Below are 26,259 nucleotides of genomic sequence, written 5' to 3' on the forward strand. Positions count from 1 at the left end.
CACTCAGCCCCTGTCAGGCCCTAGCCCCACTCCTGGAGCTGCAGACAGGCTGGGCAGGGTGGGATCCACACGGGATCGCTGCTGCTGCTGCTGCTTCATTGCTCCAACAGTGCCACGCTGTGGCCAGCACCCAGCATCCCTCTCCGGGATGGATGAGGGACAGAGACAGCTCAGCAGCTCTTCCTCAGCCCTCTTCCTTCCCTGGCAGCCAGGACCAGGCGTCCCTCCCCTTAGGATGCCACTGCTGGGATTCCAAGGCTTTTGGCTGGAGCAGCACAAGGCCATGTGTCACCCTGCCATCATTTCTGCAACCCCTGAGCGCAGAGTGGCTGTCTGAGGTCTCCTTTCCCCCTTGGCAGGTTATTGAGAAGAACCTGAGCGGCTGGTGGTACATCCAGATCGAAGAGAAGGAGGGCTGGGCCCCTGCCACCTTCATTGACAAGTACAAGAAAACCAGCAACGCCTCCAGGCCCAATTTCCTGGCTCCCCTCCCCAACGAGATGGCGCAGCTGCGGCTCGGTGACACCGATGGCGGCAGCGCCAGCGAGGAGGTGACAGGGCCCTGCCGACCCCTGCCAGAGGCTCCTCCCAACGGCATGGACTGCACTGGGAGGTGGGGCAAGGACTGGAAGGGGAAGGAGGCTCCTGACAGCGGGGACCTGTCCTTCGCCGGGGGCTACGAGGAGATCTCAGACCGTGACACGGAGGAGAAGCCCAGCCTCCCACCCAGGAAGGAGTCCATCATCAAATCAGAAGGAGAGTTACTAGAGAGGCAGAGGCCTCCCCCCAAGCCCCCAGGCATGATTTTGCCCATGATCCCACCCAAGCAGTCGGCAGCCCCGAAGGACAGCAAGAAGCCGGAGCTCAAAGCGGAGAAGGGAAAACTCTTCCAGCTGAAGAACGAAATGGGGCTGGAGTGTGGACACAAGGTGTCGGCCAAGGAGGTGAAGAAGCCAAACCTCCGGCCCATTGTCAAGCCAACCAAGCCAAAAGCTGAGCCCGTGGAGGACAAACCTGAGCCCATCACCCAGAACCCCTTCTTGAAGTCAAGACCTCAGATCAGGCCGAAACCCGCCGCGTCCCCCCGGCCTGAGGCACCCCCAGCCGATGACAGACTGGACATTTGCAGCCTGCGGAGCAAGCTGAGACCTGCCAAGTGCCCAGAGAAGCCCTCGGAGCAGGACCCTGCTGCTGGGGAAAGCTCCTTCAGCAACGCCGCGCTCTCCTCAGAGCCTTGCGGGCGCTTTCCGGAGCGGCCGGGCACGGAGAGCAAAGCCCTTCCCAAGCTGGACATTGCCCCCAAAGAGGCACTGCCCAAATCTCCCCTGGGCCCAGCGAGCCCCCCCTGTGCCCGGGACGCCCCTCAGCGCCCCGTGGTGCCCCCTCGCAGGCCACCCCCTCCCAAGAAGATGGGGGCTCCTGCTGCCATGGCCGCCGAGCCCAGGGCCCCGGCGCGGGAAGCCCCCGAGGCCAGGCCCTCAGCAGTGCCAGGCAGGCCCATGCTGGTCCCTCCCAAAGCCAAGCCCTTCCTCGCTGCCTGCATGCCAGACGAAGCCAAAGCCAGAATAAACCCAAAGGTCATCTCCAAGCCCGTGGAAAGAGGGGAGGCCAAGGAGAGGCCCTCAGCTGCCATCTCTGGGCCCGATATCTCCAGGGAAGCTCTGTACGTGGCAGTGGCGGATTTTGAAGGTGACGAGGAGACCAACAGCTTCAGAGAAGGGACTTTGTTTGAAGTTCGCGAGAAGAACAGCAGTGGCTGGTGGTTCTGCAGGGTCCTGGCTGGGGGGCCCTGCTGGGAGGGCTGGATCCCTTCCAATTACCTGCGGAAGAAGCCGTAGCTGCTCCATGGCTGGAGGCTCCCTGGTCTCTCACCTGAGTATTTAATGAGCAGATTAATTTATAGTTTTCTGTAAGGCTGGCTTTAAAAGAGAAGATAATAATTTGAGATCCCACGCTTCCCAGCTGGAGCCCCTTGGCACCAGCTGGAGGAAGCAGCTCGGCCTCCCCTCCTCACCCCTGTGCTCCCTGTACCCATCCTCCTCCTCACATTCCCCAAAGGACTTGGCTTCCGTGGTTCTCTGTGCTGGGGAGATGGACCTTGAGTGACGTTCTGCCACCTCTGTGGTGAACTGGAGAGAGATCCAGCAGCAGCCAAGTGGAATGGTACCAATGCAGGAAATGACAGAAGGATTTGCCTTTCCCTGAAGCTCAGGGTCGCAGCCAAGAGTTGCAGGTCATGTTGCTTAGTCCAGGGGTGTAGCAGAGCCACGAGGAATGTGGCAAAAAGGAGGAAATGATTGCTGAGAACAGGTTCCTGTAGCTCTGTCTTTGGTTGAGGGCTGTGCCACGCTCCCCCTGCACGGGGATCGTCCCTTGGTCCTTCCCTGCTCTACGATGACAAGTGTTAACTTCAACATCCTCCTGATGGAAAAAAATAGGGAAAAATACACCCTCATTTACCAGGTCCTGCTGTGCTGCTCCAGGACAGCTCTCAGGCTTCTCCCCTGCAGTACTGCAACCAGACATCAGAGGGGTTTTGCTTCCGGAGCGGAGGAATTCTATGCAAGGCACAGAGGACCAGAACGACCCCAAAACCCCTGGAAAAGGGAATGCTTTGCTCTCCTCCCCACACAGACTGCCCTGCCTGTTGGACTCAGAGGGGACCACCCCTTCCAGGACCCACTGAGCTCCCCGGGCTGGCGGGCAGCAGCCGGGAGCTGGGTCCTTCCCTCGGTGCTGATTTATCAAGTGCAATCCAGAATGTGGGAGCTCAGCTCCTCATCACCACCAGTTCTGAGGTGTGTCTGGTGCTCAGGGGCCGCCTGCCTTGTTTGTCACCCCTCCTACCTGTCCTCCAGGTTCTTGCATTTCACCCTGTGGGCCAGGTTGGCTTGGAGAGGCTTCTGGGCAAGCAGAGCCTGGGCTTTTTCCATGCTGACATCCCTGCCTTGCCCTCAGTGCTGCTTATCCCAGCAGGAGGATGAGCTGTTGCTCCCCAGTGCTGCTTTCTTCCTTTCTGTCCTTGGCTATTTGCAGCTTCAGGGCCACATTTCTCTCCAGAAGAGCTTTAAACCCAGATGTCTGTGGGTTTCACAGAGTCATAGAATTGTTGGGGCTGGAAGGGACCTCTGGAGATCATCCAGTCCAGCATCCCTGCCAAGGCAGGGTCAGGTTTGGTGTTGACCAAGCCCTGTTGCCCTCTCTGGTCTAATTGCAAGTGTGAGCAATGCAGCCACATTGTTTTGCTGCTGAAAATAATGACAGTTTTCCCTCTAATTTGAGGCTGACTGAATTGAAGGAGTGTTCTCCACTCCCCCAGATGCTCACTTCCTTCTCTGTCCATATTTTCCACCCTGGGAATGTGAAGATCCTTCTGTTTGCATACAGAAAAAACAGTAGTCCCAGGATCATTCTGGGAGGGCAGTGGGGCAGTTTGATCTGATAGAGAAATCCTGACCATCCTCATATCCAGAAGCCCCAAAATTGATTTTTAGCCATGGGAATTCACTCACCCCGGTGTGTGGCTGATTCCTCTCCCTCCCACCTGCGGTTTCCTCCGGTGGCACATCAGCCCCTGATGGGCTGACTCACCTGAGCTGGCAAAAAGCATTTTGCAAAACCACATTTGCAAGGCAGTGCAATAACAAAGCTCCTTGCTGGCACATCGGGAGGTGTTGATGTGCTCCTGGGTGGGTTGGGACAGCTCTGCCTGGCTCCACTCGATCCCTTGTGCTTTGGAAAGGAGTGGGGACAGGATGAGTTAAAGCAGAGCTGTTCCACAGCCAAATCCAGCTCCTACAGTATGTGGGAAGGGCTGGACCTGTATCCCTGCTCTTGACACAGGGTGGAAGGGCCGTGTGTCCTTTTCCCAGGCACCGTGTCCTTGCTCTGCCTTTGCTGAATGGCCTTTTCATCTCAGCTCTGTCTCAGAGACCTCTGTGCCCTGGCTCTCCTCAGAGAGGGCTGTGCTATTTGTGTGGTCTGGCCTCTGAAGGAGGGCTGTTCCCTCTCCCCTCCCAGCCTGAGCCTCAGAACTGGTCGTGCTCCGTTTTCCTGACACAAGTACTGTATTGGCTCGCTGAGCGTGGGGCAGGAGCGCTCCCTTCTTCCCAAAGAGCTTCCAGGAGGGAGTGCCCTGGTGGGATCCCCCTCAGGAGGTGCCCACACCTGCAGCCTTACCCCTTTTCCACTCTCCTGCCTGCCCAGGTTCCTGTGGGGAAGGTGCCAGGAGCTGCTGGGCTGGCAGGGCTTTGTCCCCCCTCTGCTTTGTGCCCCCGCTCCTGCAGCCACCTGTGCCCCAAGCCAGGCTGCCTCTCCTCCCTGGACCTCCCTGCCTGCCTCGTGAGGAGGAGGAGGGTGGCCAGAAGCAGCCCAGACTCGGGGGCAGCCCCCCACCAGGCACAGCCCAGCCTTTGAGAGCAGGGGCTGTGCCATGGCCTGGGGCCCAGGAGCTGGGATTTGGGGACAGAGCAGGCTGGGCACATCCTGGGTGGGCATCAGCCCTGCAGTGCCCAGCTCCTGCCAGGCTCCCAAAGCCCATTTGTCTGTCCATGTGTCTCTATATTATGTAATGTGTATAAATCTCCATTACTGTGGGTGGGTGGGGGGCAGCAGAAGGTAGATGTAGCTGTGTCCATGCCCTGTCTATACCTTCACCTTTAAGGGATGGATTTTTTTTTTATTTGATGGGTTTGGGGTTGTTTTTTTTTTTTCTTTTCTTTTCTTTTTTTTTTTTTTAAGAAACAAAAATAAACTGCTTGACTGGTTTCAAGCACCCTGGTGAACCTGTGTGTATGGCTGGTGGAATTCTGGGGTGCTGCTCCTGTATCCAGGGCTGGTTTGGGGTCTGTCTGTCTGTCCATCCTGTCAGCTGTGGCAGGGAGGCTCATGGGGACCTGACAGCTCCTTGTGTCTTCCTTGGTGCCCAGATTTATATCTCATTTATATCCCACCAAATGGGGCAGTGGAGTGTGGGAGTTTTTACTGTGGGCTCAAACCAGCAGAGTTCAGTGATTTTGGGAAGATGCAGAGAGAGAAGGAGGCACTGCCAGTGCTGAGGGGCTTTGGGGGTTCTGGGTGGCCAGGGATCAATTCTGGGGGTAAACTGAGGCAGCAGAGTGTCTAAAAAGGCATTTTTTCATAAATTGTCAGCTCCTTCAGCACCCAGAGTGAGCGAGGGGTTTGTGTGAACACTCAGCTCTGGCAGGGCAGAGTTGTGGATGAATTTTTCCACTCCACATGAAGAGAAAAAGAAAAGGGAAAAGGAAACAGGAAAAGGGAAGAGGAAAGAGGAAAAGGGAAAGAGAAAAGGGGAAAGGAAACAGGAAAAGGGAAAGAAAAAGAAAACAGGAAAAGGGAAAGGAAAAGAAAACAGGAAAAGGAAAGAAGAATGGGAAAAGGGAAGGGTAAAAGGAAAAGGGGAAGGAAACAGGAAATGGAAAAAGGAGAAAAGGAAAAAAATTAAAATTAAAATCAGCCTCCTGCTGTGTCTCCATCACCCCTGGCTGCCTCAGCCCCAGCAGGGCACAGGAAGGGGCCAGGCTGGTGAGTGGATAAGAAATTTGGGGCTCTTTGAGAAGGCCACCAAAGCCTTCCACCTCTGTAGCCCTGCAATACACCCTTGTCCCCCAAACTGCCAAGGATTTGCAGGGTTAAATGAGCCAGCAAAGCCTCCCAGCCCATGGAGGGAGTGAGCAGCCACCGGGCAGTGACTCCCAGGAGCAAAGCAAAGCTCAGGAAAGGTTTGTAAAGTTGTTTTTATTATTTTGGAAGTCTCTGCCCCTCTGGATTAGTCTTTCCTCACTTTGCAAATCAAGGCTTTCTCACCGCCCCAGCTCAAACTCTTTGAAGCATTCCGGAGCACTCTGTACAAGCCAAAGGTTTATTTGTTTCATAAACAAGTCAAAATTATATTCATGGAAAACAGGTAAATGGACAAAAGGAAAACACACAGCACTGAACACTATAGAGCACTGACATGTAGAGGTGCAGCTCCCTCCCTCGTGCGATGCCCTCCCTCCCCAGGCCCCCCAAAATTTTGCTTGAAAAGCCTAATACAGAGGTCCAAAATCTGATTCAGCTTCAACAAGATAATACAGGTCACAGTATTGAATCATAAAGGTAACGACAAGAGAGGAACTGCCTCAGAAAGGGGGAGAGGTAAAAGAGTTCCCCCATCTCTTTCCTTTCTTCCTTTTTTCCTTAAATTTTCAAACAATGGTTAAGGAGGAGAGGAGGGGAAAATCCATGGAAATAAACACTTTTTCACTCCTAAATATATATATATATATATATATATATATGTGTGTGTGTGTGTGTGTGTATATACATATATATATATATGTATAAAGCAGGATTCTCAGTGAACACAAAATTCTATAAAACTACCATTGATCTGTGTTGGTTTTCTCCCCCCATCTTTTTTTTTTTCTTTTTAAAAGTTGCTTTAAAAAGGATAAAAAGTGCACAGACACCCTTATAAGGCACAAACAGATCTTCTGTACAAATCATATATCATTGGACTGTTTAAAAAAAATAGCAATACGAATACTAACAATGAAATCTGTAAGAGGCTACGTTTTCCTGGAAATCTTTTTTTTTTCTTTTTTTTTTTCTTTTTTTTTTTTGAGGCCTATTTTGGAAAATTCCTGTTGCTCTTGGATAGGCAGGGCCACAGGTCCACTGCTCTCCCATCCCTCTTGGCTCCTTGCTGGCCTCACTGGGTGCTGCCCCTTCTTGCAAACTGGTTTTGGCTGCTACAGCAAAAATTCAGCCTCTGCAAAGTGTCCTGATCAGCTCCTGGGGTGGATTTGGTGTTTCTCCTTGCTGGCTTAAAAATACAAAACAGAGCTACACCAAAAAAACCCCAGCCAGGCTGCACCCACCCTGCTGATGGAGGCCCTGAGGTGGCACCGAGCAAGGGGGGCTCTGCCCCGCTGGTGTCACTGGGAGCAGTGACCCAAGGGCACCCCTGGAGCTGGGACAGCACCCTGGGCACGGCCCAGACCTGATCCAGGCTGGGCATTCCAACACCTCTCCTTGAATTCCTCCCCAGGGAAAGGCTTCCCACGGCTGGCAGTGCCCAGGCAGGTGCTGACACACCCTGGCACTGCCCACAGCTGGGCCTGGGTCTGCCGACGTGAGGCTGGGACATCCCTGGGAATGCAGAGCCTGTGCTCCCTGGGGTGCAGGACAGCTGGGAGGTCCAGAAAAGCTCCAGATGCAGGGAATGTGCCCTGGCTCCTCCTCGGGGAAAGGTGGGAGTGCAAGGTGCAGTGGCTCTGCTCAGGGTGGTGGCACAGCCAGTGGCACCAAAAAGGTCTTCAAAAAGGGCTCTGCAAAGCTGTTGGGCCCTCGTGCAGGGCCATGGCTGAGAGGTCACAGCAGCCTCTCCTTCCACGCTCGATAAAAATGTTCATCAGCACTCCAAGGAAAAAACAAAAGGTTTCTGGGTGCCCTGTGAGCACAGCCAGCTGCAGGAGGAGGATGAGCTGCTCCCTGGCTGTGCCCTCCCTGATGGCAGCGTGGCACAGGGCTGGCACAGGGCAGTAGCCAAACCCAGCTCTCCTGGCACAGCCAAGCCCCCACCTGGGCAGCAGCACCACACACCCACAGCCTTGGAGGAGAGAGGGGATAGGCAGACATCCCTCAGGCTCCCTCTGTGCTCAGAAGCTCTAAAATGTACAGGAGTTATTATTCCATTTTTTCCCTTTTCCAGACTAAAATGTGGTAATTGCACCTTTCTGAAAAGCTGTTCTTGTGCACTTGGTAGCACACGGTCACCGAGCTGCAGGGACACAGCTCCTCTCATCCTCCCATTTCCATCTTTTTTCCCTCTTTATGAGCCTGAAGCAGCTGGAAACTGGCCAGCCTGGAGCTGAAGGACAGGATAGGGGCTGTGCAATGGGCAAAGGACAGAGACTGGAGCAGCAGGGAGGAGGATGCTGAGCTCCTCACACCAGCCCTGGTACTGAACAATCAGGTGCTGCCTGCAGCTGACTTTACACCCAAAACCCATTTACCTTTAAATTCCCACCATCTAATTCAGCCTCAGAGTCTTTTTCTTTCCTCCTCAGTAAAGCCAAGTGAGATAGTCCCTGTTTTTTCTCAGCAAGGTCTCAGGTACAGTTGAGACCCAGCGTGCAGGCAGCTGGGAGCTGTGCTGGGAAAGAAAGAACAGGTAAAATCAGCAAATACAGTCCCCAGAAATAAAGGTGAGCCTGATAGGACTGGGTCAGAAATGAATTTCTCACCAAAGCCTCCAAAAATCCCCGTGGTGGGGCGGGAGGAAGGCTGAGCCCTGCCATGGCACTGGCTGCAGGGGAAGGTCTAGCACAGGTGACAGTCAGGACAGGTGACACAGCAGCTGTGCCACCTCCAGGAGGGCAGAGCAAAGTGCAGAGGTGTGTGCCTGCAGGTGGCAAAGCCACCACTGCAGTGTCCCATCCACACATCCCTGTCACCCACAGGCTGCATTTATGGCTTCAGAAGGCAGCAGGGCAGTGCCCGAGGTGCCCCTCACAGCTCCCTGCAGCTCCATCACTACAGCGGCTCTGTGTGGGCTCCTGCTCCTCACTGCTACCCCAGGGCAGCTCCCTGGCTCTCAGCCTCTGTGGCCAGAAGTCCCTGTTCTGCCTCAGAAAGAAAAATCTGCATTATATAAGCCCAGACCAGCTCCTCCATGTCCCCATGAGTCTGTTCATGGGGACAGAACCCCAATAAGTGACAGTCTGGCTGCGTCACTATTTGGCCTGAGCTGGTTCTCCTTACATGACATTTCCAGATCATTTCTGTCCACTTTGAACCCTCCTGCTGGGCTTTATCCCATTTTTACTCCACCACAGCACAAGCCCCTGGCAGCAGCCCAGAGCTGTGGGGTTTTAGGGTCGGGAAGCCCAGTGGCACCTGGCACTGCCCAGTGGCACCTGGCACTGCCCAAGTGACAACTTCCCTATCTGAACCCACAGCACAGCGAGCCTCCCCCTCAGCAGGAGGAGAGAAAAAAGAGCCTTTGCAGGGGAAATTTCTCATTTGCAGCTGGCTCAGGTCCCGGGCCCCACACGATCCTCAGCTTTGCTCCCTGAATTGTGCCCTAGCAGTCAAATAAGGAAACACAGATAACGAGCCACTGGATAACGACTGACCAGCACGATAACCCAGAAGCAGGGACGGAAAGGCGTGGGTTGCTAGCGGCGTTCCCCCTTCCTGCAGCCCCTACGGACGGTAAATCTTAATCACGTCTTTGATGACCCGTCGGCAAATGGGGCAGCAGGCGTTGAGCTGCTTCTTCAGCTTAAGACCACAGGTGTTGCAGAGGCACATGTGTCCGCAGGTGTAGATCACCGTGTCCACCTCGCTGTCAAAGCACACGGTGCACTCCCCGTTCTTGCTGCTCGATGGCTCCGGAGGGGAGAAGACAGGAGAGATGGGGGGGCTCAAAGGGGAGCTGGGGGCGGTCACTGCAAGAGAAAAGGGAGAATGAAGCTGGTCAACTGGGATGGAGCAAAGCTGACACTGTGTGACACACTTAAGGCAGGTTTTAAAGATGTCTAGTGATTGCCTGATTCTTTGGCCAAGTGAATCCCAGTGTATTCCAACGTGCAGCAGTCAGAGCCTGTTAGCCTTTTTCTACACACAGGGTAGTGCCACATCCACACATTTTCTGAACCCATAGGGATGGTGATTCCACCACTTCCCTGGACTGCTTGTTGGATACCTGACCACCCTTTCCATAAAGAGATTATTCCTTATATTTGAATTAAACCACTCCTGGTGTAACTAGATGCTGTTTCCTGCCATCTTGTCCCTGTTCCCTGGCAGCACAGCCCAACTCCCCCGGCTGTCCCCTCCTGTCTGGGAGTTGTTCAGAGCCAGAGTGTCCTCCCTGAGCCTCCTTTTCTCCAGGCTGAGTCCCTTTCCCAGCTCCATTCCCTTCCCTGGACATGCTCCAGCCCTTCCATGTCTTTCTCATCTCGAGTAGCCCAGAGTTGGACACAAGATTCGAGGTGCAGCTTCAGCAGTGCCCAGCACAGGGGACAGTCCCTGCCCTGCTCCTGCTGGCCAAGCTGGGGCTGATACAACCAATGCACAGCCCTTCTCCAGGCCATGAAAACCTTTCCAGCACTGTGTTTTCTTCCCATTCCTTCTGTTGGCCTGGCAGGAGAGGTAACCCCCCTCCCTGGGGCTGAGGCTGGCTGTCCTTACCCAGCGAGGACTCGGAGGCTGATGAGGACCTGTTGACGCTGAAGGCCATGTCTGAGTCACTGTCATACTGGGAGCCACCAGGAGATCCTGAGGGAGACACCGTCCCTGGGCTGGACTGCACCGTGCCTGGAACACAGGAGAGAGCTGAGCCCACAGAGGGACACCCCAAACCTGGCCAAACCCCTCAGCATGCTGAGCTGCTCCCACCCCCCCTGCACAGCGACTTCAGGGCAAGTCCTGGGTTAATGCTGCCCCTTGGAAACAACGTAGGGCAAGATTCTGGATGTGAGCCCAGGGTCTGGACCTTGTTATGCCTTTGTACGATGCCTGTTCAGCTTCAGAGAAGCAAGCACCAGGTTATGCAATATTTGCCTTTCCACTTCCCCACGGTCCCACTCTCCCCAGCAGCAGTGGGCTCCAGCTGTGGCTGTCACACTGTCAGCTGGGAAAAGCCATTGCTTTGGATGAAGAAAACCTGCTTTACAAAGTCATTAACATCTGCTTTTCTGATTGAATCCTTAACAGAAGGAAAGGAGAAAGGCTGGAACTGGTCACCAGCAATGGATCAGAAGTGCCAGCTGATCCCTGAGCTGTGGCAGTGCTTCAGGAGCAATTACTGCCCATGCTTAAACCAGAGCTGTGCCCATAAAAATCACCATCCTTAGCAAGGCAGACGTTTAATATCTGTGGGCTGGAATAGGGAGTTTATAAAGAATCCCTTCTATAAACAAACCTACTGAAAAACAGCTGCCCCCCACAACCATCCCTGTTTGTAAAGACTCCCTTCTATAAACAAACCCACTGAAAAGTGGCTGCTCCCCACAACCATCCCTGTTTATAAAGAATCCCTTCAAAAAACAAACCCACTGAAAAAAAGCTGCCCCCCACAGCCATCTCTGCCTCTCTGCCTGGTGCTTGTTTTATCTCTCAAGCCTCATTCTTTCCTGGGGCAATCCTAGAGGCTGCACACATCTCTGTGACAGGCACCATGCTTTGTCCCTCTTGTTTGCAAACACAACGAGCTGCATCCTCCCATCAGTGAACACTCTGAGTGCAAACCCAGAGCTCTGCTTCTGGCCCAGGAACCTACTCCAGCCAGGTGCTCCACGTGCTGCACTTACCCAGGATTTTGAGCTGGTTGATCACACCGTGGATGGTAAAAAACACCCAGAGGGACTGTGAGGTGTCCACGCACATGAGCATGCCCCGGCTGGCCCCGTTGACCCCGTGGTGCACCTCTCCGTTGGGCAAGACCATGAAGCTGAGGATGTCACCACTGTTGAGCACTGGGAAGGCCCTGTAAACCACCCAGTACTCCTTACGGTCCAGGAGAAAATCTGGATCCGCTGGGAGCTCGTTTGTCCGCAAAGTGCTCGGATCACAAGAGGTGATGCCGAACGAGAGGGCCCCGTAGTAGGGCAGCCCCAGGTGTCCTACTTCCACAAAGAGGCTCTCCCCGATGTGCAAAGGCCGGTCAGAAAACACCAAAGTCCTATTGCTCTCCTGCCAGTTGGTGCAGGCCACCATCCTGTCCTGGGAGAAGGTGATGTCGGGGCCGCGGGTGGGGTGGAAGCGCAGGTCGGTGTCCAGGAAGGCCGGGACTCCCTGGGCGTGCTGCCGCCGGCTGGGGCAGCAGGGGATGATGTGGTTGTCAGTCCCAAGCCCTGGTACCCGGCTTAGGTTCAGGTTTGCAATTTTGGCCACCACTTGGTTGTTCTCGAGCTCGTTGTTGTTGAAGTTGGCCGAGTCGTGGTTGCTCTGGGGAAGGCAGGTGCTGAGCCGGGCGGTGCTGAGCCGGGCCGTGGTCATGGTCTCTGCAAACATGCTGTCTGTGAGAGAAACCCAGGCACAGAGGCTTTAGTCAAGAGAAAACCACCTGCTTTTATGCTTATTGCAGTTGTTATTGCAGCCTACAGACTCCACAAGGAAAAATCAGCCCCGGGTCAACCACTAATGAACAGCTCCTGGTGCAGAGTCACGCGTGGAGCAGGCAGAGAGTGGCTGCATCTGGCACCAGCCAAGGAAAACCAAGTGTTCCAAAGTACCTGTGTGATCTGGGAGCTCCCTGCGCTGGGAAATGGGGAAAAGCTGTAAACCAGTGTGCTTCTACAGCTTTCTGAGCAGAAGGATCTGATAGCTCTGAGGTTACATTATTTTAAAAAAAAATCTCAATATTTTGTTGTCCCAAGGTCTTGTGCAAGACAGGTCCACAAGTGATGAACTCAAGGATGAATGGATATTCTTTCCACACTCCTTGTCAATGCCTTACACCTGTGTCCAGGCACAGATGTGTCCCAGAGAGGTCATTTCAAGCCTCATATCTCAGGGGTGTTCACAGCCCTGCAGAGGTTTTGAATGGAGAGCTTGTCACAAAAGCTACTTCCTGCAGGTGTTAGAAAGCTTTTACAGCAGAAGGTTGTTTTCCCTTTTCACAGCAAAGGGAAAGTCAGGATGTTGATCCTTAATTCATTTCCCAGGTTTCCACTTGAGCCATGCCAGGCTTGGGGGTGATATAAAGGTGTGGGAAAGTTTGGGACTGTTCACCCTTCTACCTCCAGCCCTGCAGGGGCAGCTGGACACTTCACTCTGAAGGGTTTAATGCACTGAGCAAAGTCAGAGCATGTGGAATTTAAGAGTCTGTGTGAATGACTCCTGGTCTTCCCAGAGATGGAGAGGGGTGGAGCAGCCCAGCACCAACACTGCCTGCTCCCTGGAGGAGAGAATCCCCAGAGTTTTGGCAAAAAAGGAAAAACACCCAAATCCACCCAGCAGCTGCAAAGCAGAACCTGCCTCACTCAGAAACCCAGGAAGGAGAGGCCACTGGGGTGGGCTGATGGCTGGAGCAGCTCCTTCTCAGCCAGCACAGCTTGTGTGGCAAGAAATGCTCCCACAGAGGAGTCAGACACATCCAAACTTCATGACGGGTGTCTCATCCCTGGAAGTGTCCAAGGCCATGCTGGACAGGGCTTGGAACAGCCTGGGATAGTGGAAGGTGTCCCTGCCCATGGTAGGGGGCTGGAATGAGATGATCTCTAAGATCCCTTCCAGCCCAAACCGTTCTGTAACTCATGATGCTGAAAGACACATTTTATGCCTCAGAACTGGATTTCACAATTTTCTCAACTCGCAACATTTTGGGAGGATGAGGCTGAGACAAGCAGATCCTTAAGCAAGGAATTCAGGTCCTCTGGTGCCCCAGGTGGCTGATTATGGCCCTGATTCCTGGGGCAGTGTGGGGGATTTGGTATTTTAATTTAAAAAAACCCTCCCAGCAGAGTACAGGTGCTCTCAGCCTGAGTTTTTCACTGGGAACTCTTGGATGCTGCAGGCAGGAGAGGTGGTGGGGAGCAGAAAGAAGCTGCATTTTATTTTTCAAGCTCCAATTTAATGAGGAGAAAGAAGAGCTCTGGTAAAGCAGCTGCCTTGGCCAATACAGCAAACATTCCTTCTCCTCTGTGATGAGCACCAGAGGCTGGAGTGTGTCACAACTGCAATTACAGGACAAGCTGCTGGTGAAGTTTAATTACACATTTGAGGCACAGCAGACAGGGAAAAGCGTTGTTTGTGTGTGGCCTTCTCGCCTGTAAAATAATTGGCACTGGTCAGAAGGATGTGTGATGGAGCTGCCTGCCCTCTGGACTCACCATTCCACAGCTCAGCCCTGGTGCCTGCTCCGTGCCAGGCTGGCAGCACCATCCCCTGGGGCAGGTGCAGCTGCCTTGGGCTGTTAAAACTCCATCAGCTCCAAGGAGTCTCCGGCAAAGGGCAACTCTCTTGGATTTTAAAAGTGCTCCCTGTGGTGCAGCCCAGTTCAAACACTCCATCTAACGCTGAATTAATTAGAAATTTCAATGCTGTAAAAGCCACTAAAGGAAAATCATTCCATGGCCATCAGCTGGGTTTGCTAATGGGAACAGATTCATCCCCTCTTGCAGCCCTCCCTAAGGATGAGGCTCTAAACCAGCCAGACTCCACCTGATTCCAGGGGTCTGAGTGATGTCCCTGTGCCAGGGAAGGGTCACAGTGCCAACACAGCCCCTCAAACTGCCAGCCTGGGTGGGACCATGGCCAAGAGCAGAGAGAGGGGCTGAGGAAGGGCTCCAGGAAACTCTTGGGCAATTACTCAAAGTTTTCCAATGGACTGGCAGTAACTGGTAGCTGGGAAAGAATAGACAAAGTCACAACTGGTCCTTTTTGTCTCCTCAGTCCCTGGGACCTTGCTCCATGTTTTTCCATGCCAGAGCAGCACATCCAGCTCAGGAAAAGCTGAGTGGAATTACAGGTAAAGATTTCCATTTATCCCTTCCCATAATGTGCAGCCTTAGGACTTTTCATCACTGCCATCTCTGGAATATATTGCTACTGCTGGCAGAGGAAAAATGATTAATTGGCGGTACAAAACCAACAGCAAATTAATTTTCTAAAGTGTCCCATAGAAAAGCTCACACAGATCATGCATCAGAAAGAGCAAGCAGAAGAGCAGCCCACAGGCCACAAAGACACACTTACCTAAAATTTGCACTTCATGGGTAATTCCATAGACGTCTATGAGCGCCCAAAGAGGCCCGGAAACTTTAATACCACAGTGAAACAAGATGGGCTCCTCATCGTTAATACTGTAGAAAACTCTGCCGTGCCGGTCCACCCAGAAGGCCAAGATATTGTCCCTGACCGCAAACCTCTCGGGCAGGGCCTTGGCCCAGTAGCCGGGGCGGGTGACGAGGTCGGGGCAGGCGTACTTTGGTATCTCCTCGGAGCTCATCTGCGAGGGGTCGTGGATGGTGAAGCCGAAGCGCAGGGCCCCGCTCCAGCCGTGGTGCACGGCCACCAGCTTGAGGCGCACCTTCTCGTAGAGGTGGATGGGCCGGTTGGTGAAGGTGACGCCGTTGCAGAAGCTGTTCCTGCGCGTGGCCCGGCGCGAGTGCGCGTCCAGCCGCACGTTCTTGCCCTTGGCCTGCGAGTGGAAGCGCGGCGGCTCCGCCAGAGCCAGCACCGAGCGCCGCTCATGGCTGCTGCTGTTGGGCAGGCTGTAGTAGGGACGGCTGGACACCGAGCGCGCCTGGTGGCTCGTGTCTGCAAAGGGACAAAGGACAGATGTCAGCGGGGCTCGGCTCGGCTCGGCTGGGTGGGATTTGCAGCGCTCTGGCAAGAGGTGGAGTGTCACAGGATCTCACGGGATCACACAGAATCTCACAGAATCACACAGAATTCACAGAATCACACAGAATTCACACAGAATTCACAGAATCACACAGAATTCACAGAATCAGAATCTCACAGAATCACACATAGAATCTCACAGAATCCCATAGAATTCACAGAATCACATGCAGAATCACACAGAATCACAGAATTCACAGAATCACTGGGTTGGAAGAGACCTTCAAGATCATCCAGTCCAACCCAGCCCCAACAGCTCAACCAAACCCTGGCCCCCAGTGCCACATCCAGGCTTTGTTAAACACACCCAGGGATGGGGACTCCACCACCTCCCTGGGCAGCCATTCCAGAACTTTATCACCCTTTCTGTAAAACACTTTTTCCTAATATCCAACCTAAATTTCCCTTGGTGCAGCTTCAGACTGTGTCCTCTCATTCTGTCAGTGCTGCCTGGAGAAGGAGCCCAGCCCCACCTGAGCACAGGCACCTTTCAGGGAGCTGTAGAGTGATAACATCACCTCTGAGTCTCCTTTTCTCCAAACTAAACACCCCCATAGCTCCCTCAGTTGTTCCTCACAGGGCTTGTGTTCCAAGCCTCTCAATATTTCACCTTCACACAGCATGCTTAACCACAACCTGCTCTTTGCCGTCCCAGTTTGGCTCTCAGCCTTCTGCAAAAATGTGTCAAGCAAGGTTAGGCAGCTTCCCTGCAAAGCTGGAGAGGAAGGAACGTCCTTTGTTCCCATCAGACGCTTCCTATTGCCCTCAGAAAAGCCCAACATCTGTAGCTCCAAGTTTCCTCCTTGCAGTGCATGTGCTGTTAACTCACATGGTGGCCAGAGACAGGAGCTCTGAGGATTGTGGCTGTTAAAAAATCACAGATGATCAAGGAGAGCATGGGTTTTAGGAGATTTTCGTGGGACATGCAGCCACCAGCTCCTCTGTGCCCTGATTTTATAATGATGAACAGGAACTTTTGACCAGCACAAATAATCCCAGACATTCAGTAGCTGGAGCACCTCTGCAACACCAGACTGTTCCTCCTAAACCTTCAACCCAGCCCCTGGCTCAGATATCAGATGCAACTGGCACATTCAGGAACATTTCATCCTTGCCTTCACCCAGAAGCTCCCATTTGAGCTCAAAGCACTTTATAAATGATGATTGTTTTCAGCTTCACAGCACCGCAGATGGCACAGAAATCCTGCCATCCTCCTTTTACAGATGGGAGAATTGATGGGTGAGATCTTGCAGCATTTAAAGTCAATAGCAATTCTGAGACTGACTTCAAGAAAAGCAGATTTGGGACCTAAAGTGAGCTTCACACAGGCATGAAGCTGAAATGAAAAAAAGCTCAACTTTGAATCTTAAACCTTAGCTAGAAGCTCCCTGAGGTGGAGACAACGTCTTTTGCATATCCCTGAGCACATGGGGACTTGCTCCAGGTCCTGGGCTCCCACCACCACCATGGTGTTCCAGGGAATTTGGTCTCCCCATTCCCCACCCACTCCACCTCCCCTCCTGTCTCTGCACCTGGCTTTGTAGATGTTTAAAACAAAAATGGAACACGTTCTGAATGCCCAAAGCCATCCTGTTAAATATAAAACCCCCTCACATGCTCACAATTATTCTGAACACTTTTGCCATGCTTGAAGCTTTAGCAGCCACCTGCCAGGCCCTTCCTTCAAGCTGCTCCCTCCCTGTGTGCAACCCCAGGCTTTGCTTTGTGACAAGGGAAGGATTTTTCTGTCATTTCTCTCAGTTGGAAAAAAACCACCAGAAGATCCTGGGAGCTCAGCGGGGTAAGCTGGCAGGAGGGCTGCAGTGGTGGCAGCTTTGTTTTGGAAGCTAAACCAGAGCAGACAGGGCAGTGAGAGGCTGGGACCTGCACTAAGGCACCGAGCAGAGAGAAGAGAGGTTGCAGCAAGATCTGAGCACAGGATTAGCCCTTCAAATCAGGCACCTGCAACAGGAGTCAAAGGGCTATGAAGGCAAAAAGCTCCTGTTTGCAGTAAGATATAAATAACAGTCAAAAGGTGTTCTGTCTCTCGCTTTGTCCTGCACGTGACAGTTGCTGTGCAGTGGTTAATACTGTCAAACACCAGTGGAAATTAATACATCCTTGCTCTCAGGCAGTGAGGGGAGGGTGCCAGTTCCATGCTGGGGCTGTGGAAAAGAGCCCTGGATGGGGAAGGGAAAATCCTCCCCAGGCTCAATCCCCCTGCCCATCACAGCACCTCTGCCCCAGCAGCACTGCAGGCCAGGCCCCAGCACAGCAGGGCTCCCCAGAAAGGGACATTTCTTTCTGTATTTCCAGGAGAAATCTCATTCCTTGCCTGCTGAAGAGCTAAAATGCAGAAATGGCTGCTCCCAGCACAGCCCACCCGTGCTCATGTGGGTGCTGCTCCATGTGTGCCTGTCAGCATTCCTGACAAACAGAGCTGCTGCCAAGGGAGCAGGGTTTGGGGGCTCCAGGCAGGGACCCAGCCAGCACAGGGCAGGGTGAAGCCTCTCCTGGCCTTGCCTCCCCACACAGCACCCCTGTTTCCATGAGCATTCACACAGCCTTTGTGCCCTTCAGGTGGGACCCTGGTCCAGCAGAGCTGGGATGGATCCCAAGGGGCTCCTGAGGGACTGGGTGGGCTCTGTGCCACTTCACACCCTGCCTGGCTGGGCAGATAAACCCTCACTTTATAACCCACTGAGCTGCTTTTTGTTTGTAAAATGGTTAAAAACAACCCCCCTGTTGCTGCAAGTGCCATGGCCTCAATGCCCCACATTGGCCAGCAGGAGGAAGGAGGGAAGACATATTTTATTCTCCTCTCTGCTATCCCCAAAATCCCCTTGTCCCCAATGCCAGTACAGCACCAGCCTTCCTCCCACAGCCCCCTGACGGAGAAGAGGCTCCTGCCAGGGATGTGATGCCCCTGGCACTGCTCCCAGGCAGGTTCTTCTCCTGCCCCTTTCAGAAGGCACAGAGGACCAAGGTGGCAGTGCCAGTGCCACCAGCACGAGTGACAGGACAGCGAGAACACTGGCACCCGCTTCAAACACAGCTTTGGGTCCACCCTACCAGAGGGGGATTCGAGGTCGGGATCTGGCACTTTTTGTTTTGTTTGTTTTGTTTTTAAAAAAAAAACAGGAAAGCATATTGTGGCTAAACAATAGGAAACGCTGGGACGGAAATGAAGGGACAATTTATTTATAATGCTGCTCCCCCCTTCACATGAACACCTGCCTGTGGAATAAAGCCTGCCACCACCCGAGGCAGCGAGGCAGAGTTTTCCCACTGAAACACGCCTGGGGGTGAGCTGGGGCATGTGCTTTACTCATTAGGTGCTGACGGGGACTCCAAGCTCAACAGGATGTTTGTGCCTTTCAATTGTGTCTTTGAATTGCCCTCATTTGCAGCTCGGCTTCCACAGTTTGGCTCGGTTTATTCCCTCTGCTATTGCTGCAGAGCCTCTCCTCTCCCGGCTGTGCAGTCCCACCCCAAAGTGGGATGACGGCAGCCAAGCTCGTGGCACAAGTGCCACCCTGCCCAGGGTGCCTGACAGGCAGTGAAGAGCGACGCCAACTCTTTTTTCTTTTTCCTTCAGCTGTGAGATTCCTACAACTCTTGGGAGCAAGTCATTTCTTCTCTTTCTGCCTCACTTCCCTGTCTAAAAGAGAGTAACACCATTTCCTCCACCTCATGGGCAGCTAAAAGGATGGAAAAATGTGAGATTCTCTAACACTTCAGCCCCTGAGCCCTGCGAGCCTGGCTGCATCACCACAGAGGACACGAACCCACTGAGCGATGCCTTGAGCTTCCATCCCTCTTTTTATTCCAGTTTTCCATTTTTCATCCCCACTCTCACCAGTTTCAAACATGACGCTCACAGCATGTCCCTCAAACACACCAGCAAATATAAAAGGCAGGAAAATGGAAGGAAAAGCTGAAGTGAAGGGAGAGGAATGGTCTGAGGCTCCTCACTGAAGGATAAACCCTTTTGGCAAGGCAGCATTTCCATCCTTGTGGTGTCAGATGACACTGAGGCAGATTTGGGTTCTGGGGGCCGTGCTCTCATCTGAAGCTTCACCTGCTTTCTAAAAGGCCAGCACACTCATTCCAGAGGTTATGCTGACCTTTGGAGAGGTATTTTAACAGACATGCACTTTGCATTTCAAAAAGGTACAGCAGGCAGACCCTGGACAAATTCCACATATTTATCATGGTTCCAGTTCTAAAAATAAACATTTTTTTTCACCCATTTGTTTGCAGTGGCACTGTAATCCCACTGACAGCAGCAGACAGAATTCAGCTCCAGAACCCTGTCTGAGGCTGCTGCTCTCCCTGGGACGTGGGATGGAGGAGGCTGCTCAGCTGGGGAGTGACCTGGAGCCAGATCCATCCTGTCTTCACTTGCCCTGACAAGCCAGGCAGGAATGATACCCCTAAAATGGGGGAGAAGGGAATAATGCTGAAGGAGAGCAGAGCTACAGCGAGAGCAGCCTGACAGGAGGAGGAGGAGGAGAGCGCTGCGTCCTCATGCGTCACCGGTAAATCCATGGTCTGCACCAGAGACATTCCCTGCTGCCACAGCCTGTTCCTGAGGGCCTTTCCCAAGTAAATCCATGACAAAAGACCCACAGGATCCCAGGGAGCAGTTTGGTGCCAAACAGGCCTGTGCAGTGGGCACAGAGAGGGGAAAATTACTGGGACCATCCACAGCTGGCAGCAGACACGGCTCAGGCTGCGGGAGCAGGGTCTGCCCTTGGGCAGAGAAAGGCTGAGAGCTTCAGAGAAAGGCTGAGAGCTTCAGAGAAAGGCTGAGAGGTTCAGAGAAAGGCTGAGAGGTTCGGGAGAGGCTGAAGGGTTCAGAGAAAGGCTGAAGGGTTCAGAGGAGAGGCTGAAAACCTCCTGAGAGGCAGCAGCCTGCAGCCTGAAATCCATCTCTGGAGCTTCATGCCCGGTGAAAGGGAATCCACCAAACACACCCACAGCTTATCTTTATGGGCTCTGCTTTATCTGAACTTCTTCCTATCCCAGCAGATACTCAGGTGGCTGCTGCTGCTGCTGCTGCACATTGAACAAGGTGCCTGCAGACAGGGGCAGGTGGCTTTTGCTTTGTGACAGAAAAACCCCAACGGGGGGACAAGAAGGGCGAGTTCACAGCGTGACAGCGAGTGGTGGGAACAATCCCAGTCAATCCCAGTGTGCTCCAGTCAAAGCACATCTCAAAGGCCTCATCCCACTGATGCCTTGGGAAGGCTGAGCCAGAGCAGAGACCAGACAGAGCTAAAGAATAAAGCAGGGATTTATTAAAAGCATCTCCTCCATGGATCCACCTTGGGCAGCACCAGAGCCCAGCCAGGGCTGCACCCAAGATGAACCAAAATGGCCCCAAAATGCACGGCCGGGCACGGGCTCTGTCCCTGGGATCAGTTCTGCTCCATTTGCACCTTGCAGTTCATTGTCCCATTCCAGCTTTAGCCCCTGCAGTCCCACCCTGCTTGTTTTTCTCTCTCCAGCCCACGGTGTTTGTGCTCTTGGGCTGAGATTTGGGTCATTTGTCCTTGGTGCCCAGCTGGAGCAGGAATTGTTTTGTCTCCCTGCTCTGTGCACAGAGCTCAGCATCCCCTCATGTGGAGCTCAGACCCACACACTAAAGCAGCACAGAATGTGAAACACATAAAAGCTAAAACCTGAGGCATGAGCACAGCATCTCCACTGCTGGAGCCACTGGGATTGTGGAAGAGGCAGGGGAGGCTGTTCCTGCAGACACCAAACATCCCCAGCAGCACCAAGCAGGATTCTGCTCTGACATGATCTTATCTTCTGAAGACAAGAGATACAAATCTGCTCACATATAAATTTAGTGAGCTGTCTAGACATTTCTTTCTTTTTTTTTTTTTTTTTAATACAGAAAATGTGTCAGGGAGCTCTGTGGGAAGCACTGGGGCAGCCTATTCCATGTTCAGCAGTGTGGATTTGGAAAGCTGGGCTACCAAACCCAACAAAAAAAAAAAATCTGCCTTATTTCTGAATGTTCTGCTGGCTCAAACACTGGAAAATTCAATTAATAAACCCCCCTGTGTAAATTCCTATGGTTTGCACAACCAGTCTGGAGTCCTGTTCTGATGTAATGTCTTCTAACCTGAAAGAAACTTCCAGAGAATTCAAAAAAGGTTCATTTGCAAGAGAGTGACACAGAAATTGAGGTGTTAAGGGGACACTGAAGAGCCTGTGATGAATTACAGGAAATGTGAAATTTTTGAAGAAGTACTTGTGAAGGAGGGGAGGAGAAAAGACATACAAAAGTCACTTTTTCATTTAAAGAAGCTGTGTTGTGGCACTGAGGTAACTCTCAATGCACATATCTCATGGACATACATCATTTCTCATTGCAAACAGTTCAGAAAAATCCCTGGCAGAGAATAGGGATTGACTTTAGCTCACAAAATCAAGTTGTGCTTGTCTCCACGAGAAAACCCTCTAATGCTTCAAATCAAACATTTTATGGGGGATTTTTTTTTTAAATACTAAAATCTATTTTTTTTACAGGCAGGGGCTAATGATGTATTTATTCTGGACTTCTAGGTGTACCTCCATGAAAACAGGGAGGTATTTGCCAACAGCATTAGGCAAAATCCTTTAGTTCTGATCCTTTTTCTCAAACCAGCAAAGGCAACTCCAGCAGGACCTTGCAGTAATTTCCAGCTTGTTCCACCTCCTGCCTTCCACTGTATTTTCCAGGCTGCTCCACCTCCTGTGTGTCCTCAGGAAAAGAGCTCCTGCATTGCTGCTCCTTTCAACTTGAACCCTTTTCTTGCAGTGAGGAGCTCGCACCAAAGCTCAGTCACATCCTATAAAAAATAGGTGGCCTGAAAAGAAAGCCAAGACCAAGCCTTAACTCTCCTGGTTATCCCAAAATCTCCTCATGGCAGCAGCACTGAAGCCAGAAGATGGGGAGTGCAGCTGAAACTCTGACATGTTCCTCCCAGGAACCACCAGCTGGCTCAGGGCAGAAAATAAACCATGACAGAAGCTCTGCTCTGAGGATGGAAAGTGCTGATGGCAAATCCTCCACAACCTAGAAGAGCCCCAGAAGCGGAGGAGAGCCTGGCAGGAATATTCTCCCATATATATATATTTTTTTTTTAATTTTAATTTTAATTTCAATTTTAATTTTAATTTTTATTTTTATTTTTATTTTATATATATTTATATTTATATTTATATTTATATTTATATTTATATTTATATTTATATTTATATTTATATTTATATTTATATAATTTTATATTTTATATATATTTATATACTAATATAATATAATATAATATAATATAATATAATATATAATTATATTTGTTAGATGTATTTAATATATTATTAAATGTTAAATACTTTAATATATTATTAAATGATTATTATATTATATTATATTATATTATGTTATATTATTGCATTTATTCTATGCATTAATATTATATATGATGTAATATAATATAATATAATATAATAATTATATATATAATTATATGAATTTATAATTCTATATATAATCTAATGTAATGTAATATAATGTAATGTAATATAATATAATATAATATAATATAATATAATAATATAATATAATATAATATAATATAATATAATATAATATAATATAATGATTATATATATATATAACATCATATTCTCCTGCTTGGCTTTGCTTTTGGTGGTAGAAGAAATCAAATATGCCACAAGGAAAGCCAGTGCATGACCTGGATGGAGAAGCATTTCCAGAGCAAACTGGGGAGCCCTGAGCTAAACCAATATTGATGGATCAGGCTGTAAAAGCAAGGGCTGCTCCCCAAAAAGAAACTCCTGCTGGGTCTGCAAGGATGGGAACATCCACCCACACTCACCTCTGCCTCTCTCCTGTTGTGCCTCTCTCTCCGGGCACGCAGGAATTTTGCTGCAAAGTTGGCCCCATCTTTATTACAGGCTTTTAGTCCTCCTGCATATAAATAGCACTCAGTATACACAGAAGCCAGCGATTAAGCACAGGGAAAAAAAAAATCTCCTCTTCCCTGTATTATTAGGGAATCTGGGTCAATGAGTCTGCAACTCGAGTAAGAAATTCTTAGAGCTGCTTAATGAGAGACAGAGCGAGCGGGATGGAGCAAAGGCAGGGTTCATGCCATAATCCCTGCTTAAGTCCTGCAGTGCAAGCGATGAAAGCAGCTGCGTGATGGATGAGGAGCCCTGGAAAGGGCACAGCTCCTCCTGGGCTGCTCCAGGGCTCGACACCCAGGTCTGGCTCGTGTGGCTCCCAAAGCCACACTCCCGAGCCAGACAGCGCCCAGACACAGCAGGGCTTTGAGAGACATCCTGCAAAACTCGCTGGAACTCTTGGCTACTGGCTCGAGATAAAAACATCCTGTCAGAAATGATCAGTCAGCCACTCTCACTGCAGCTCTGAGTGGGGATTTCTGGGCTGTGCTCTCACTAATCAGCTGCATGTGCAACACACGCGAGTTGCTACACCAGCAAAGCAAACCCCTGCCCCTGACTTGATGTATTATGGGTCTGCAGAATTGTTACCTTCTTTAGAAAGTGGAGCTAAGCTCGAGGAGAGCAGAGGTCTGCTCAGCTCACTTTATCTTCTCTGAGTCCATCACGGAGTTTTGGGAGGTGACCAAAAGCAAGGAGCAGTGAGCAGCTGATGGCTCTTAAAGCAACTCCACAAATGGTTTCTGAGGAATGCTAGGTTGGAAATGATCGTCACTAGGTTGGAAGACTGAATATTTTCCAAATCTAAATGCTTGGGGATTAAAACATTTACTCCTGTGATTTATTGTTTTCGTTGTTTTCTAGAAACAGGCAGTGTGCACCAGAAAGCAGAGAGAGCGTTGAAATATGCAACACTTGAGGCTGGAAAGGCTGATCTGGGAGGAATGGTCACAGCTGGAGACCCCAGGATGGGAAGAGAGGAGCAGAGATGTGAACAAAACCCTCATGTTCTCTGGGGTGGCTGGGCTCTGCTCAGATTTACTAATTTCATACAGAAATAGGGTCCAAGGTGAGAGTACAGACCCAGCCTAAGAGCAACCCAAGAGACCCCAAAAACCTCCTGTGTCAGGGAGTGCTGCTGGCCCCTCTCCCTCTGAGACCCATCCCCTGCCCCTGCCTGGTCCCTCTGCACAGCAAAGATCACAGAATATTCCTCACAGGTCAAAAAACCTGCCTTGGTCTCCTTGCCCCCAGTTCTTCCCCATTCATTTCTCACTTCCGAGACAACTCCTGCTCCACAGAGAGCATAAACAGCTCAGGTTTTCAGAGCAACACATTGGTTCAAAAGCTTCATTCTGGTGCTCTCCTTCTCCAGTCAGGACTGGGATTTGTTGAAGAGTTACAAGATCTTGTGCCTGCCATCATCACTGACATTGAAATGGTCCATGCCCTCGGCCTCCTCCTGCTGCCAGAGCAGCACGGCAGGACCATTAATGCAAATAAACTCCCTGTTTCCATTGAGCCTTTTCTCCTGGCCAGCTGCACCAAGTCATCTGCTCCAGGGATTTATAAATAGTGACCATGTCATTCCAATGTTAATGGCTTTTAATGAAATTGAAGGATGGCATGCATTCCCTTTGAACATCCTCAGAGCTGCAATTCCACTCCATGCCATGGTTTCAATGCAGCGCTCGTGGAAAGAGCTCTGGGACTCAGCACATCCTTCCCACAGCCCATCCATGTGTTCCTCTGGACAGGAACACAAAGAGGGAAATCATTTTGTTGTCTCCTTGATGCAGGAAACCCACCCATCCCCTACAGACAGGCACTGCACCACGAGGGCAGCTTGTGACACGGGGAAAATTTAACAAAAAAGATTTGAAGAGCGATAGTGGCAATTGAGCTTCACTTTCCATGCATTGTTCTCCGAAAATCCCCAAAAAGCTGTGTTTACCTGATCTTCATCCCTCTGGGTTTGGGCTGTACACAATCCACATGCCTTCCCCACCTCCCAAAAGCATGTTTGGAGCAAGGCCAGGCCATGAGCTGTGCTGGTAGGCTCAGTGCATGACTCAGGTGGGTGTGTGAGGCTCCAGCCAGGAGCTGTGATTTCCACACTCCCTGAAAACACCAAAAGCTTCCCCCTGAGCACAGGAATCCTGCAGGGCTGGGGAGGAAGAAAAGCTGCAGGTGATGATGAGCACCTGGCCTGGTGAGGGTGTCCCTTTCATGGCAGGGGGGGGGAATGAGGTGATCTTTAGGTCTCTTCCAACCCAAACCATTCTGGGATTCTGTGAAGGGTGAGATCAGCGCTTGGAGCGATGCTGCAGGTGGAGGAAGGAGAGCCTGGCCATTCATTCCACCTTCAACTTTTCCCCAAAAACCCCTCAAGACAAAATGAACAAACCTGCTCTTTTTCTTTGCTTCCTCGCTTTTACAGAAGTTTCTTTTGTCTTTATCTCTCTTCACAGTGGTTCTAAGAGTCCCTTTTTTTTTCTCCTCCTAATTACAACTTCACTACACTCCAAAGAATTCAGTTGAAAAGAAAAAAAACAGTGGAGGTCTTCCAGTCCAAACAGGGATGGATAACCAGAGAGCCATCAGATTTAACAGTGCCACCCAGAGAGGGCTTTAGATCTGCCCTAAGAGCCAAAACCCCAGGAAAAGGGGGGAAGGTGTTCTTCCCAGTAAATCCCTCTTCCAGCATTTTTTAACTGTGTCCACAGTTCCTTTTCTATTTACACACAATTTAAACAGTGATCTGGCAGCAGGAGGGGAGAATACTTGGGGAGGAATGCATGGCTGAGGAAGCTAAATAAAGCAGTGGCCAGCTCCTCAATCATCCTATATTTTATATATACAAAGGCTGTGATCCCACTAAGCTTTTCCAAAACAATATGTAAAGAATC

The 26,259-nt window shown here is 51.2% G+C and overlaps 2 protein-coding genes across 3 annotated transcripts in view; one reads left to right on the plus strand and one right to left on the minus strand.

The window, feature by feature from the left end:
* Positions 1-4,702, plus strand: part of SH3PXD2B (SH3 and PX domains 2B) — a 70,715-nt gene extending 66,013 nt beyond the window's left edge. For both annotated transcript variants that reach the window (XM_066560444.1, XM_066560445.1), the window contains one exon: positions 360-4,702. In XM_066560444.1, coding sequence (XP_066416541.1) covers positions 360-1,838 — 1,479 coding nt within the window. In that variant the 3' untranslated portion in view covers positions 1,839-4,702. The remainder of the gene's footprint in view (positions 1-359) is intronic.
* A 1,165-nt stretch (positions 4,703-5,867) lies between these two features.
* The window catches only part of NEURL1B (neuralized E3 ubiquitin protein ligase 1B), a 33,560-nt gene continuing 13,168 nt past the window's right edge, over positions 5,868-26,259 (minus strand). The window contains exons 2-5 of the mRNA XM_066560446.1: positions 14,713-15,276; positions 11,325-12,032; positions 10,204-10,329; positions 5,868-9,458 (exon numbers count right to left, since the gene is read on the minus strand). Coding sequence (XP_066416543.1) covers positions 9,214-9,458; positions 10,204-10,329; positions 11,325-12,032; positions 14,713-15,276 — 1,643 coding nt within the window. The 3' untranslated portion in view covers positions 5,868-9,213. The remainder of the gene's footprint in view (positions 9,459-10,203; positions 10,330-11,324; positions 12,033-14,712; positions 15,277-26,259) is intronic.

This window comes from Molothrus aeneus, chromosome 15 (assembly GCF_037042795.1).
Source record: "Molothrus aeneus isolate 106 chromosome 15, BPBGC_Maene_1.0, whole genome shotgun sequence".
NCBI lineage: Eukaryota > Metazoa > Chordata > Aves > Passeriformes > Icteridae > Molothrus > Molothrus aeneus.